Source organism: Rhineura floridana, chromosome 5, assembly GCF_030035675.1.
Source record: "Rhineura floridana isolate rRhiFlo1 chromosome 5, rRhiFlo1.hap2, whole genome shotgun sequence".
Lineage (NCBI taxonomy): Eukaryota > Metazoa > Chordata > Lepidosauria > Squamata > Rhineuridae > Rhineura > Rhineura floridana.
This window is the reverse complement of record NC_084484.1, coordinates 77412796-77428866: the sequence shown is the minus strand read 5'-3', so window position 1 is coordinate 77428866 and position 16071 is coordinate 77412796. Positions and strand designations below refer to the sequence as shown.

At 40.7% G+C, this 16071-nt stretch overlaps 1 protein-coding gene across 4 annotated transcripts in view; it reads right to left on the bottom strand.

Annotated features, from left to right (window-relative positions):
- Window positions 1–575: 575 nt before the first annotated feature.
- The window catches only part of PPEF1 (protein phosphatase with EF-hand domain 1), a 60289-nt gene continuing 44793 nt past the window's right edge, over window positions 576–16071 (bottom strand). For all 4 annotated transcript variants that reach the window (XM_061629435.1, XM_061629436.1, XM_061629437.1 and 1 more), the window contains 8 exons: window positions 15362–15511; window positions 13571–13900; window positions 11913–12098; window positions 10302–10444; window positions 7061–7167; window positions 4357–4520; window positions 2796–2880; window positions 576–1707 (listed from right to left, as the gene is read on the bottom strand). In XM_061629435.1, the coding sequence (XP_061485419.1) occupies window positions 1514–1707; window positions 2796–2880; window positions 4357–4520; window positions 7061–7167; window positions 10302–10444; window positions 11913–12098; window positions 13571–13900; window positions 15362–15511 (1359 nt within the window). In that variant the 3' untranslated portion in view covers window positions 576–1513. The remainder of the gene's footprint in view (window positions 1708–2795; window positions 2881–4356; window positions 4521–7060; window positions 7168–10301; window positions 10445–11912; window positions 12099–13570; window positions 13901–15361; window positions 15512–16071) is intronic.

Sequence of the window (16071 nt, the reverse complement as noted above, 5' to 3'; positions counted from 1 at the left end):
TTTTGAAAAGCTTACTTGAAGAGTAAAATGGTGTCTTTTCTTACAAAGTCTCTACAAGGATATCTATCCCTTGGTAAACTAAGCTACATTTGGATGTACTGGTTTCAAGAATTAGAGGCTCAACTCAGGCAGCACTTCCAGACTATCTTTAGTTTGTGGGTGGGACATCCATAACCTTCCCGGAAACAAATCAAGATGAAAGCTCAATAAAAAGGTTGTTGGGAAGCAACCTCAGTGTCAGTATACTACAGACATTCAGCTGGATCTAGCAGCAACAGGCAACCTGTGTATGAAAACTCGTTGGTGAACATAGATCACCTTGTATATATAGTTTTGGCCTCAGTCAAAGAGCAGGGAGCTCAACAACTGGCTGTGCTCCTGTACTACATGTTTTGACCCTTCCCCACCCACTCCGTTCAACAAAGAGAAAAGGAAGGAGGGCAGCTCCTGAGCATTGCTGCATGCATGGATTTCTAGGTTGGGGTGGCAATTTTTCTCAAGTGAAATTGTTAATGAATTTTTAATGAGAATATTATTTTTATATGACGGATACAATAATGAATAAGCATGAGTCTCACATAGGAATAAATACTATTAAAACAATCCCATCATCCCATCTCCCTATTTAAAATCAAGTGAATAGTTCCCTTATTACTATTTCTACATCTGTTTGTTCCCAGTATTTTATTATCCATCCAGTTCATAATTTCTTAATGTTGTTCAGTAGCCTAGGCAGTTCTTGGGTTCATTCCTTTTCAGGCATACGCTACTAAGACTTCAATTCCCAATTGACCTGCATGATGCAAAAGTCATAATTGCTTTAAATGTAAGAATGGAACGTGGATTCCTTCCAGCACATTTAGAAGATACAAACTTCTGATACAACAGATTAGCCAAGGACAACAAAAAATGACAAATATTTTATATTTGTGCACCTACATGTCTTTTAAGCCTTCATCTCTCATCAGTATTCTTGGAAACTACATTAGCCCCCACATATTCTTTATAATAAATCTTGTTTGCTATTTCTCAGCAATCACAGTTCCTGATAGAAATACATCATACATGAAGATTGTGGGAGTATCAGCTGTGCCATATGTACTCCATTAGGCCAGCAAGAACTACACTATTCTTTATACTTGATAGCATGCATAGTTAGATTTTTTGTCTGACACTAATGTATGTTTCAGAATAAGGAAAATGCTGCATATGAAAAAGCTTTCTAAAGGAATAGTGATTAGAATAACCCTGAGATTCTCCATATGGCACTATATTAGTCATTGTGCAGAGCATCATTTATATGGTATCTTTAAACCATATTTTTTCATCTGTATGTTTCTGTCTCTCTCATTAGCAGCATTCTGCCACATAGCAACTCTTACATATAATAACATAGTGCCTCCCCTGAACAGTTTTCTAAGAATGCTGCTCAATACAATTTATCAGTATTAAGGCAGCAAATGTTTCTTAGCAAAATATGACATGAAAAAATCTTGTCAGGAATCCAGCTTCTTTAGAGACTGTACCTATTCTCAATTTTATGGACTACATGAAAAGCTTCCAGAAATTCATTGAAATCAATGCTACCATCTTTGTTGAAATCAATACTACGGGCTAAGCTGTCAATGGATTCATCATTTACATTGATTCTCAGGTGCAGGTTAAATAGCTTCCACGTCTGACGGAATTCATCAACAGAGATAAGACCTAAAAGAGGAAGGAAAAGGGTGCGTCACTGAAGGCATTGCATGTACCCAAAAAGGGACCCTGTAGATATAAAGCAAAGGAAATTTAGAAATACAAGAAAGCTCTGGACTGCAATTTAAGGTGGGGAAGAATCTTACCACAAGCTTCGTCAGCAATATTTTGAGACAAAAAACTGGCCACTTTAACATACTGCCCAGAGCCAGAAAACCAACATGGATGGAGAGTCTTATCCATGCCTTTGTGGAGGTGAAGCAAGTCAATGATGTCATTCACTCATACTACCACCTAGGAGCCTTGAACACTAGCACATTGGAATGTGGTGTTGGTTGAGAGGTGCAAAAAATGTCTGTCACCTGTAATGCACAGATTCAGTAACTTGCAGTTAAAGAGGAGGGGGAAGGATCAATGTAGTGAACACTACAGCCATGCTGCATGTGTACAAAGCAGACTCCCTTAGATGCTGATGTCAGCTGCCAACACCATCAACCCATCACTATAGTTGCAAGGTACATGAGAAAAGAAGCTGCAGTGGAAGTCACAGTCATTGTGTGCCTTTGCTTCTAGAACAGAGTGTAGATCCGTACTGTCATTATTTAGAATTGTTATGCAGATATGTGCTAAAATGTTCACATCATTGTTCAAAACAAGTCATTGTACAGTCTAAGACTAGTGGAGAGTAGAGAGACAGGAAGAGCTTGACAAACATAGGTATGCCAATCTCAGTGATTAGTATAACTATTGCCAAGTCCTCAGTGTACAGAACCAGCATATGGTCAGGAGATGTAGAAGCAGCTGAACTCTGGTCTGAAACACTGGGAGGACCATCCCTTTCCCACCTAAATGACGTCTCTGCCTTCTATTTGGAGGAACAAGTCAGTATGCTTTGCTTACTCAGGGAGGACCAACTATTGTGTCCTGCTTTTAGTTCCCACACATAAACACTGATTTAGTTTTCCAGTGTTGATGAAAACCAAGCAGCTGCTACAAATATTCCACCACCACCCATCTGTTGCAGCATCCTATATGTTACCTGCACATGTCCCTCCCCAGACTCCAATGCACCATTTTGGAAAATGATTTTAACATACCTGAATGATCTTTGTCAATCATATTAAAGATTATCTCCAGATCAGTTTTGTATCTGCACAGGGTTTCCACCAAAGATGGCTGAACCTGAAGAATGTTTGGTCAGAAGTCAGAATATATCCAATCTGACTATGAAACAATTACACAGGAAACAATTTTGCAAACTATGTCACTACTTTTTTCAATGCCCTGCATTTATACATATATCACATCACCTAATGAGTCTATACCTAAACAAAGATCTGAATGCAGCTACATGTTCAGAATCAGGAGGTGCTGAAAATTAACCCTGTTCATTGCTCACTACTTCTGAGCTGGTAGAAATAAGATCTGGTAACAGTGGAAACCTGTGAGAAAGTTGGGGGAAGAAGCCACAAGCTTCTTCACTCTTACAGAAATAGCATTCTTCCATTAGATGCAAATTCTTTCTAGAAACTACAATGATCTGAATAAAGTTGCTTTATATGTGCCTGAAAGCACAGGACAGGTTTTTAAAAATGCAGCTTCATTTCTACTTGGCAAAAAAAGTTGTATAGGAAAAACTTCAACTTTTCTTAAACACTTAATATTCAGTAGCTTTTACTTGGCTACCAAATTAAATGTTCTCACCTTCAAATGAGATCATTCTTGTAATCACCTCAGTAAAATGGTAAAGCACTGTATTGCCTAAACTTGCAATGCAAACTTCACAATAATATCTTTACCATAAGTAAAGATAACAAATCTGCATAGTGACTATATGGGTTTCCTGCCTTCTACTAATTTGTTTAAATCTAAGGGAAGCAAGTGAGTCCATTTTAAGTCAGTGGGATTTTTGCCATCAAATCCAATAGGGCCAGAATTGTGTTTGCCACATTCCAGAACACTACACTGATTTTTTATTATTGGCTATAGAACAGTAAAGGTCAGGAGCACCTCCATCTTAAATACCCACCAATGTGAAAGCCCTAGGTGTACATAGGGATGGATGAACCTGTCAATTTGTTTCTCGTTACTCTTCCAGTCTCAAGTTCAGTTATATACAATTCTTCATCAGTTGCGAATTCTTTTTTAATAAGTTCTCATGAAAATTCATCAGCATTTTAGTGCAACCTTCTCCAGATATACACATTTTTGTACGCAAATTTCCCTAACAATGCATTTTTTTTGTATTTTCACAATGTATAAACTAATCTATTTGCAGCATTGCAAAATTCAGATAAGTGGTAGCTGTATTTTGGTTTGCATATTGTTTCAGAAAGTGAAAGTGTGAATCTAGGAGTTTCACGTTAAAATGCTAAATGAACCAAATTTCTCCTCCATTCCAACACAAAGTGTGATTGGCCAGTTCAGAGAAAAATTAAATTCACTAACAGTGCACCCTTAAACATGTATTCTAAGAAGTAAATTCCATTGAGTTAAATGGGCCTAACTGTCAGGATAGCAGCTGTAGGATGCAGGCTGGTTGTATTTTCATAACTTTTTTAACTTCCAAAGAATCTAAATAGAATTAAGTAACATTACAAAAATCCTGTTATAAAACATCCAAGTTGTAAAGGTCAGCCAGTTTCTAAGGCTTCTCACCTCTTTGATGGGTAATTTGATTTCTAAATTGTCAAAAGATGAAAGATATTCAACTCTACCATCCTCGGCCAGATAAACTAGCTGGGAACACAAAGTTCTCCAGGGGAGGTCAAGACATAGAACAGACTCTACTGCTGAAGCCCACTCACTGGGAGAAATCCTTCCTGTCAAAATAAATAAGGAAGAGCATTTCTTGGTCAAAAGGAAGCTACCTAGCAGATGAGACAATGATTTCTTAATTGAGCCACTGCACTGAGAATAGACCATATGATTGCAGGAAAATCCCCAGAGTTAAAACAGTCAAGACACTGGAATAATTGAAAATTGCTAATTTAAAAAATCCGCAAAACTTAATGGCTTGGATCCTAAGACGAGTTCAATTTAAGGAAGTTCACAGAAAGGAATGCTATGTCCCTCCTCCCCACTGCAACACTCTGAAAAACCTCTCCAGAGGGTCGAGGATCCTCTTTAATAGAACAGTAAGGGCCCACTTTTTGGCATTCCGCTAATACGGTGGCTAAAATTAGAGTAAGGCCCCATTCATACGGCACTTGTTCCGCTTTTATGCTGTTTTTCAGGCATCGGGCACCATTTTATTGAAGGAGTTCTGCTTTTCGGTGGGTTTCGCTTTTAGGTGGGGGTCTGGAACGTAACCCGCCGTATGAGTGGGGCCCTACTGTAATAGAAACTTGCCTTCCATGAACTTCCTTAATTTAGCAGCTTAGAATCCAAGCCCAATTTTGGCTAATCTCCCACTCTACTAGCATCCCCTGCCACATCTCAACCCACATTGTCTAGGGGAGATCCCACCACCTTCCAAAGAGGTGCAGGTGGAAGAAAAACATTCCTTCTTTCCATCTGTGAACATCCTTAAGTTAAACTTATCTAAGGATCCAGGACAAGACATATAGTCTCTTATCCATCTGAAATAGAAGCTTAAGAACAATAGAATTATTTCCATCCAATATATGTCAATGGACACAATTTGTGGTCAAAGCAATTACTTTAAGGACATTAGAGGAGAGGAGAGCCTGCCAGGGGGGCCCTTTCTAACATTGTCTAAACATTTTACATAAGATACTAACTGGAAACTTGTTCACTGCAAGACAGCACACTGAAAATGAAAGCTGAAAAATTAATACCCCAATCCAACTACTGTATGTCCTTTTTACAAAGACTGCAAAACAATGGAGGATTCTGCTGCCTGCAAGGACTGCCACCCCATTCAGGACGGCAGCTTAATATCCAAATTGGTTTTACACATGAAAGGGTTCTCTTTATGTACATAAATGGGGCATTCTATACATCCCAGAGTTGCATTAACCACTGGATTCTGGATCTGGCTATTCACATCAATGTGATTAGATTAATCTGTAAATAGAGGGCCCTAATCCTTCAGCTGATGGACATGCTTTGTTTCTCTGATGCCCTCTGTGTATTTTCCAGTACAAGGCTAAAAGAGGCCGGTTCCAGTGTCTTATTTAGATATGTTCATCCAGAAACTGCAATCACAATTTACAATCTGTGTTATCAGGACCTACTTCCCTTATTATCTAGAAATAGAGATTAAAGGCTAGCTACACACTAAGCAAAAGTATGGAGCTGGTCCTCCTGCAAATGCATGTGTGAATGCTTCCCACTCACCCTATGAACATTCCTTGCCTATGAATAACTTCCGAAAGAACTAGTCTCTCTTAGTATTCTCCCTGGCATACTGGCATTTTGTGTTCAGGAGTTGTTTACATGAATCCATACATGTGGTCCTCCACTTGGACCCTGAAACGATGCAATCCCAGGAGACCTGTTCCACACACATACTTACTGTCTGAATTAGCTCTTTGGGGAGTCCAGCTAGTCAGATCTTAGAGTCCTCCTAGATCAGACCCTGGGCCCATCTATACAGCATCTTATTTTGGAAATCAGTGACCAGCCAAATCCTTCTAGGAAACCCGTAAACAGGACATGAACTCATTAGCCATTCTCTTCTATTTGACCTGCAGCAACTTGTTTTTAGAGTCATACTGCCTCTGAATTTGGAGGCTCCATTTAGGCCAATAACTGCTGACAGACCTATTTTCTGTGAACTTGGCTAATAATGTTAATGTCCTCTTGCAGCAAATTCCATGTCAGTTATGTTTTGTGTGAAAATCTCCATTCAGATTCTACTGCCAATCAATCCCATGAGATGGCCCTAAGTTTTAGTGTTATGAGAGCAGGACAAATATATCCCTCTATCCACTTTCTTCACACTATGCAATATTTTATGAACGTCTATCTGACTACCCCCCCCAATCATTTTTATTCTAAGAGTCTCAAATATTTTAGCCTTGCTTTGTAGGGATGGTGATCCAGACTTCCTGATAATTTTGGTTGCCCTTTTTCTGTGCCTTTTTCATCTCTACATTATTCTTTTTGAAATGGGAGTAATCAAACTGCATGCAATATTCCAGATATGGATGTACCATAGATTTATATAAAGGACATTATGATACTGGCACTTCTAGTTTAAATCTATTTCTTAACAATAATCCCACAGTTTATGACTATAATTCCACAGCTCTGTCTGTCTGCTTCTATCCTCCACTTTCTGTTGATTTGCCTGCTGATTTACTTCCTACTGATTTGCCATAAATGGAGTCACTGAGTTGTTCACATTACAATGAAATAGAGCAACTTTGCAGGCATTGCTTTCAAATTGTGTTACCTGTATAATTCGAATCATACTGTCTAAAAGCTGCAATCAGTTCTGATTTGTGTGTGTAAAGTTTCTCTCGCAAACACTTTAAGGCAGACAGCTCAATTGTAGTCACCCTGCAAAGGAAGAAAGTGATTAAGAAGGTAATGAATCAAAATCTCTCTGAATATTTAAGGTTAGGTCAGTATATAACTAATTTCCTCCATCAACTTTCGCTACTTAAGAAAATCTGAATTGCCATCTCCTAGTTAGTACAGGACAATACAAAGCTCTAAACTCATTAAGTAACCGGATAAAATGGATCTGTGGTATGTACAGAATCCAGTTAGAAAGCCTGCAAAAGCCTAAAACTATGTTAGAGAAACTCAGAATAGTTGCAGAAATAGAGTGCAACTATTGCCAAGCATACAACATCGCAGCTAGACCATTCATTCCAATACAGGCCCACTTGCTATTTCTCCCCTACAGTAATGCATAGATCATTCTCCCCAAGGTCTCTGTGTGCAGCTGTAATACATGTTTTCCATAAGAGTAATCTGCATGCTAGTGACCTGGGTGAAAACAAGATTGCAATTCCTTCAGGAGAGGGCCCACCTTGGAACAAACAGTCTGCAAAGGCAAACATGGCCTGTCAGACAGCCCACCCAGCTGGGGACAGGAGAGTTCTGTTCAGCCCAGTCTACATGTGTTTTGGTCACCTGAAGAATTGCATTTTGTATGTCCATGGAAGGGCTAATAGGTTCAGGCCACTTTGTTGTTGTTTAGACCCTTCGGGGGCCCACTGTGAATTGTTTGCAAGGCACTTTGAGGGTAAAGTTGCTCGCCTCCGTAGCAATCTTGATGCCCCATCCACATCTGCTGTAGTCCCCAATGAGGTGTCCAGTGCAATGGCTGCTGTAACTTCTTAGGAATGGTTTCAGTTGATGCAGCCTGATGACGTAGACAAGGCGCTTGTGATGATGTGGCCAGCAACGTGTCCCCTCAACCGTTGCCCTTCTTGGCTTATTAAAGCTTGCCGAGGGGGTTTGACCAAGTGCACCCAGGGTGTGGTCAACGCATCATTGCAGGAGGGAATGTTTCCAGCCACCCTGAAAGAGGCGGTGATCCAACTGCTCCTGAGAAAGACCACCCTGGACCCATTGGTCTGCAACAATTACCGACACGTCGCAAATGCCCCCTTCTTAGGGAAGGTGACTGAGAGGGTTGTGGTGCAGCAATTGCAAGTACTCTTGGATGAAACAGATTATCTTGAACCATTCCAGTCTGGGTTCAGGCCTGGTTATGGGACTGAATCAGCCTTGGTCGCCCCGATGGATGACCCTAATCGGGAAAAGGACAGGGGAAGTGCGACCCTGTTATGCTTACTTGATCTCTCGGTAGCATTTGATACCATTGACCATGGTATCCTTCTGGGCCAACTTGGTGAGATGGGTATTGGAGGCACTGTTTTACAGTGGTTCCAATCCTATCTCCAAGGTCTTTTTCAGAGAATAGCATTGGGTGATTGTCTTTCGGCCCCTTGGCAGTTGCGCTGTGGGGTGCCACAGGGTACTATCTTGTCCCCCATGCTGTTTAACATCTATATGAAGCCCTTGGGAGCGGTCATCAGGAGATTTGGGGTGAGGTGTCAGCAGTACGCTGATGATACCCAGCTCTATTTCTTTGTAACATCTGAATCGGGAGAGGCTGTGCAAGCTCTGGACCCCTGGGTGAGGGCCAATAAACTGAGTCTGAATCCTAGCAAGATGGAGGCACTGTGGGTTGGGGGTTCCCGAGTTCAGATAATTGGTCAGTTGCCTGCTTTGGATGTGGTCGTACTCCCTCTGAAAGAGCAGGACTGTAGTCTGGGGGTGTTCCTGGATCCATCTTTGTTGCTAGAGGCCCAGGTGACCTCAGTGGCTAGGAGTGCCTTTTACCAGCTTCGGCTGGTAAGAAACCTGCAGCCATTTCTGGACCAGGATAGCCTGACCACTGTTGTCCATGCACTGGTAACCTTCAGGCTGGATTACTGTAATGCGCTCTATGTGAGTCTGCCCTTGAAGTTGGTCTGGAAGCTGTAGCTGGTACAAAATGTGGTGGCGAGACTGCTCACTGGGGCAGGGTATCACCAACATGTCAACCCTGCTGCTGAAAGAATTGCACTGTTTGCCCATTTCCTACTGGGCCCAGTTCAAGGTTCCCATTTTGGTGTATAAAGCCCTCTACAGCTTGGAACCAGGATACCTGAAAGACCATCTTATCCCTTATATACCCAGTCAATCACTGCACTCTGCAGGTGAGGGCTTCCTGCAGATACCATCTTATCAGGAGGTCCATTCTGTACAACATAGGAATTGGACCTTTAGTGTGGCAGCACCTACCCTGTGGAATTCCCCACCCTTAAATATTAGACAGGCACCATCTCTTTTCAGCGCCTACTGAAGACCTTCCTCTTTCAATAAGCCTTTTAAGTTGAGGCCTTATCCCAGTCTTCATCTGTGTTGGAATTTCTTTTTAATATGTTTTTAAACCCTTTTTGTTAAAAAAAATATGTTTTTAACTTTTTTAAAAAAAGATGTCTTGAAAGCTTTTAAAAAATGTTTCTAAAGATGTTTTGTTTTAATGTATTTTAAAGTCTGTTTTTATGATGTTTTAAAGTGTTTTTAGTGCTTTTGTTTGCTGCCCTGGGCTCCTGTTGGGAGGAAGGGCAGGATATAAATCAAGTAATAAACAAACAAATAAATAAGCGCTTTATAATAGCCATTTGCCCAAGCAGCAAGAAGCTGAGGTTCATTTCCTTTGGACAAGTGAATACTGGCCATTTATGGTCTTGTTAACAATATATATTTACAAATATACAAGGGGAGATTATTAGGAGCAAGCAGTGTCCTGAAAACAGGCAGTACACCTGCTAATCTTGTACCTGATTCCTAGACAGCCACTGTTTCAGGCCCACAAGGCTGTACCCCTCCTTTAGCTAACTGCAGCTAAAATTTTCATTTTTTTCTCTCTGTCCCTCAATTCAAACTGTGCCATTTCCCAACCTTCTCACCAGCTGGAAAGGATCAACTTCCAAAGACAGGAGATTTTTAGCTTTATTCACAGGAACTTCAGCCTGCCATTCCAAACTATCCCCAAGCAATAAGCCCTGGGCTCCTTTGGAGGAAGGTGTGAGATATAAATTTAGTAATATATAAATAACAAAGGTTGGTCTCCCAACAATTGTTGACACCATGTACACTGATAGACAGTTTTGCATTCCTTATCTTACCTCTGATGAAGTGTCTGTTTACATGTAGATTTGCTGACTTGATACTGAACAAAACGGGGGATCAGATCTGGATTGAGTTTGATGTAAGCCCCACGATTGCTTCCCTCTTCATAGTAGTTTGAGGCAGAAAAAATAGTGACAACCTGATTTTTTAAAGGAAACAAAAATTTAATTTAAGTAATGAGGATTTCAAGCTGTTTAGGTTCCTCCCCAAGAAACAAGTTGCAAACTTAACCAAGCAATATGCAAAAAAGGCATGACAAAGGCTGTAGAATATTGTGACCACACACTTCCTGCTATAGAAAAGAGCATACAAGCAGCCCTGTCCATGGCTGAGGCTGAGCTGGGAAATTGACATCTTTTTTGTATTCAAGAGTCATGGGTCTCAGGCTATAGCAAAAATCATAATTCAGGTCCTGGGGACAACTTCTTTCTCCAGGACAATGAAGAAAATAGCTCCATGTGATAAACACGCAGAGCTCTTCTGCTGAGTTCAGCGAAGGATTAGCTTCACATCTGCATCTACTCTCTCCAATAAATAATCTTATCTTCCCAAGCCATTTAATGAAGTGTAGAGGGGCACCACATGTCTTGAAATGTCTCAATGGAAAATAAGGAGGGAGAAGCAAAGATAGGAACCAGGGTCAGCTGACCCTACCAATAAGCAGAATGAGGCAGTTACTCGGTGAGCTGATTTGGGGTATAATGAAAGGGCAGCAAATGTTACTTATTTAATTTATTATATTGCAGAAGAGCTTGTGGGACTTTCTGCTTCAAGTGCCAAAATAACTTGATAGGCCTTGGTTCTTATGTAGCTTGCCTTGTGGGGATGCTGAGGGAGCCCTGCTCCACCTTCGGTAGCAAAATGTCTTAGGCGAGTCCTGATAGAAACATTTAAGAAAAGGGATGGGAAAATCCCAGCTTCTGTTACTCCTGCTGTTTCATAATAATCATATTATTAAATATGGCAGACAGAAGAGAGAGACAGAAAGCGGAGGAGAGAAAGAAAGAATGGCACATGCAGGCTGAAACGGTTGCAAGGCTACCTAAGAGAACCATGAATTGACAAACTAGTTGTGGAACAGACATAGAAACACAGGAAGCTGCCTTATCCTGAGGCAGACCCTTGGGCCATCTAGCTCAGTGTTGTCCACATTGGCTGGCTCTGGGTCTCCAGCTTTTCAGATTGGGGCCTCTCCCAGCCCTTCCTGGACTGCACCTGGGGCCTTCTGATGCTCTGTCACTGAGCCACGGCCCTTCATCTACTTTCCTCTCTTTGTTAGGTCCCTCCCCCTGAAATTAGGTGCACAAACTAATCCCTTCATTCACAGGTTTTCATGGGGAAGAAAGGAGCAATAACAGGAGGCAATTGGACACTGTGCTGATCCCAAGTACCAGACAAATATGATTTGTTTCTGGCAGATAGAAACTCCCACCCTACCCAGAAAAGGCAAGGGCTGTCTTACCATTCACATTTGTAAATCACTCTGGGAGCTTATTGTGGCTGAAGAGTGGGATAAAAATTATCTGAATAAAAAAATTAAATAAATTATCACAACTGTAAAAGTCACAGTAAAATTTAATCTGTAAACTGCTGCTTCTGTTGATTACCTTTCCATTATGGCTTATCTCATAGCCTTCCTGTTTGCATTCATGTGACCTGATGAGCATTTTCAAATTATAACGTTTTAGCAACGTGGCAGTAACATCTGGTCCAAAGTAGCAACCGCCTCCTCGAAATTTGTTTGGTGTACATCCATTTTGATGTTTAGGATCACTCCAGAGAATATCCACCACCTTTCAACAGCAAAAAAATTGCTAGTGACTATCTATCAATGGTATAATGCCTTAAAATCAGAGTTTGAAAGAAATACTGATCATCAAGTAGGAGAAAAAAAATCCTTACTGAGTTTAGTCCAAAACAATCTAGATTTTATTGTACTTGTGGTGGCGAAACCTTAAGTCACTGACTAGATAAGTTGGTGGTGGCACAGAATGTTGGCTCACTCAATAGTATCATGATGAATGTAGTTAAGTTTCTCTGACGGAAGGAAAGTTTTCCATTTGGCTGGAATTAAACCTCACAAAGACTAAGGGCACTTCTGGATGATCTTACTGAGCATTCATCCTGTTTGTTTGCAGGGAGATTAGATGATGTTGACTATCTGAAGAGCATTCATTCTAATTTCTTTGTGGGGAGATTAGATAATGTTGCATCAAAGCAGTGCATTTCTCCATCACTTTCCTTATCACGAAAACTCCAGTTTTTTGGGGGGGAAGCAGGTTTGTTGCACTAGACTTCCCAATCAACTATAATTGTGCAACCTGAATATGCCAATATGTGATTGAATCACACCCCAAAATAGCAATGGTCTGGAAGCACCTTGTTATCTGAGAAGAGGTTCCAAGGAAGCTAAAGGGTAGGCAGTCCAGAGGCAAGGTGGCTAAGGAAGAAGTCAAAAAAGGCATTTAATTGCAAAAACAGAAACCTGAGGGAAAAGTCAATGAATGAGGCTTGTGGATAAGAGCACAGAAAACTCAGACTGTATTATACATAAAAAGCATTCAAACAAACTCCCCTCACATGTTGACAGAGAGAGGAGGATCACACCCACTGGCCTCAAGCTTGGCAAGTATGAGGAGACCCTATGAGCACACAGATTTATACAGTTAGAGCTCATTCAGAGGAGGTGAGGCAATCAGGATAACCCCTCATGAAGAAGCTCTACACAATACAGGTATACCCCACTATAACGTTCACAATGGGACTGGAGAGTATACTGTAAGCGAAAATAAACGTTAAGTGAAGCAACTGCCTTCACTTGTACTGCATGCAATCACCACTAGATGGCAGCAGCTTCATGCCAATAAAGTGTACGTTATTGCGAAGCACGCGAACGTTAAGCGGGGTATGGGGACGTATGGAGCATGTACGTTATAGCGAGGTGACGTTAAGTGAAGCGACATTAAGTGGGGTATGCCTGTATGTGGTAGGGCCTCTTCTGATGCTCGTAAAACATGCATCCAGCAAGGAAGTGGAGCTCAACCCAACCCCCCAACACATGAAGGGTATTCATGTACTGACTTTAACTAACTAGCCAATTTATTTGGCTGCAGGCTTCTAGCAAACACCATTTGATATGGAAGTAATTAGTATCCCCATTACTTTATCTTAAAAGCTTGTTTCCATTTCTTCAACATTTCTCAAATTTTGACATCTTAATAGCCTTTTTTTGTGGGAGGGGTGACTATGTACAGCTTCAGCATACTTGCTTCCACTCCTTCGTTGTTAATTCTGAGGATGTGTACGGTGCAGTAACACTGTGAGGCTTAAGATATTGCACCTCCAGAAGGGGACTAGAACTGGGTCTGTCAGGGAGGTTGTCAAGATGCTCTTTGGCATCAGACACTTCCCTGCTGTATTGTCTTCTCTCGCTAGATGCTGATGTGGACCTCATGGCTTCTTTGACAGAGATGTCCTGCCCAGAGAGGGACTTCTTGACTTCCATTAGGTGGGAACAGGTTTCTGTGAGACTAGTTCCTTGTGGCTCATACATTGTCTCTGTATTTGACTTCACTGGTTTCAGCACAGACTTCAGCTATGAAGACAAAATTCATGATCACCATCCTCAGAGTATATTTATTGGTGTAGAGTGGCACATACATATTACAGAATTCTGTTGCATAGAATTTCTCTCTGAAAACGACACTATAGTTACAGCTCTACCAGATATATCTGGTAGTAACTCATCTGGTTCTGAAGTATTAGGTGTAGGTCATAACGGAGATTCACATAAAAACAAATTACCCTAGCCCTGAAAGTAAACTAGGGTTGCAATGTTTAAGCAGTTACATCAGGGTGGGGAACCTGTAGCCCTACAGGCGTTGTTGGACTCCCAATTCCCATCAGCCTAAGCCAGCATGGTCAGTGGTCAAAAACAGGAGTGGCTCACCCAGTGGTGCAGAGCTTCAGCAATAGTCTCCAGGTGTGTGTGGGGGAGCCGCTGTCACTTACTGAGCAGGGGAGGAGTGCGGTAGCAGGGAGAGCAGGGCTATATGGGTACACTGCCATGACATGAGGACTGGACTAGCTCTGCTGGTGCATCTGTACAGCCCAGACCTCATTGCCACCTTGCACCCCTTCCCTCTCCTTCCCAGTAAGCATCAGCAACAATGCTGCTGGGAGGCTATTGCTGCAGGTCAAGTCCTCCACAAGGCGAGCTATTCCTGGTCACGATTGATGGGAGCTATAGGTCCAGCAACATCTGAGGGGCCACAGGTTCCCCATCCCTGAACCTGTTAATTGATTTAAAAAAAACCTTTCATCAGTTAAACGAACAGTAATTTCTTTTCTTTCTTTTTTAAACTATTTTATACAAGTGTTTATAAAAACTATTCCACTTCTGTTACACACAGAAAAAAGGTCTCTTCTAAATTGACACCTGATATGACACATGTGCATCATCTTAAAACAAAGGATGTTTTTTTCTTCAGAATTTTTTTTTTACTCCTAGGCAAACCTAATTGATAAAGTTAATTGATTAATTGACTAAAACGGACATAATTAACCACCTAAAATATCAACCCTACTCTAAAGTTTTAACGTGAATCAGTGAAAAAAGTTGTTTTTTACTCCTATGCAAATCTAATTGATAAAGTTAATTGATTAACTGACTAAAACTGACATAATTAACCACTTAAAATATCAGCCCTACTCTAAAATCTTACAATGCAACTTGATGCATGTCTGCCCAGAAGAAAGCCCCACTGTGTAAGCGAGTATAGAATTGTAGCCTTAAGGTACAGTCCAGAGAAAGTGAAATTAATGTGAGACCTGCATGATGCAACAAGCTGAAGTGTTTGTTGTGTTTTATTAGCTTAGTTTCTTTGAATCTTCAAAATGCTATGGCATTTTTATTTAAAAGAACAGGATATGCAGGCTTAATTCTCATAGATTTCAATAACAGATTTCAATAGCATTTATTTGTTAGTGAGCTGGCTTAGAACCAAAAAATAGCAGAAGTGAATAAAAAGAGCGACTTGCAAGTGTAACATCTTACCTTGTTTCTCTGAAATAAATTCAGGAAATTCAAATCAGTACTATCCGATATCCCTCCATGTAAAATAAGAACTTTGCTGTCAATTATAGTTGCAAGAGGAAGCCAGCTATAGACATCTTCTAGAAGATGTAAAATTGTTTTTCCATAGCACTATTAAGTGAAAAAAATGATTAGATAACATCCAGAAGGTCCCTAAAATGATCATTTTGCTAAGATTTACTAACAATTTTCACTTAATTATACAGCCACGAGAGGGCTGTAAACTATAGCCAGCATGGAGTTTTCGCATTCCACAATGTTAAATTGAAAATACCCCCATACCATTCTGCTGCTTCCCATAAGCACATTTCAAAACAAAACCTTACATAACATATAGTCCTGAACTCAGAAATGCTTGCTTAACAACCCTCTGAGTTTTCATGGCACAAAACAGCCAGAGAGAATCGAGAGTTCAAAGTATAAAACAAGAGAAAAAAATCCAGACCCCTGTTGGACTTTTTTCTGTCAGTGGTCTCATAATCTGTTGATATTAATTAAAAATCAGCCATGTTCACAGAGTACCTGTAATCCTATTACTGACTTTGCCCCATACTCTAACCTTCATCTTCTGCAATTTAAAAGTTAAAAAAATGCCTAGCTGATTTTTAATTAATTGAAGAAATTTAACATTGAAGTCTATTATAATGCCGGGCATGCTCAGTAAGAACCAA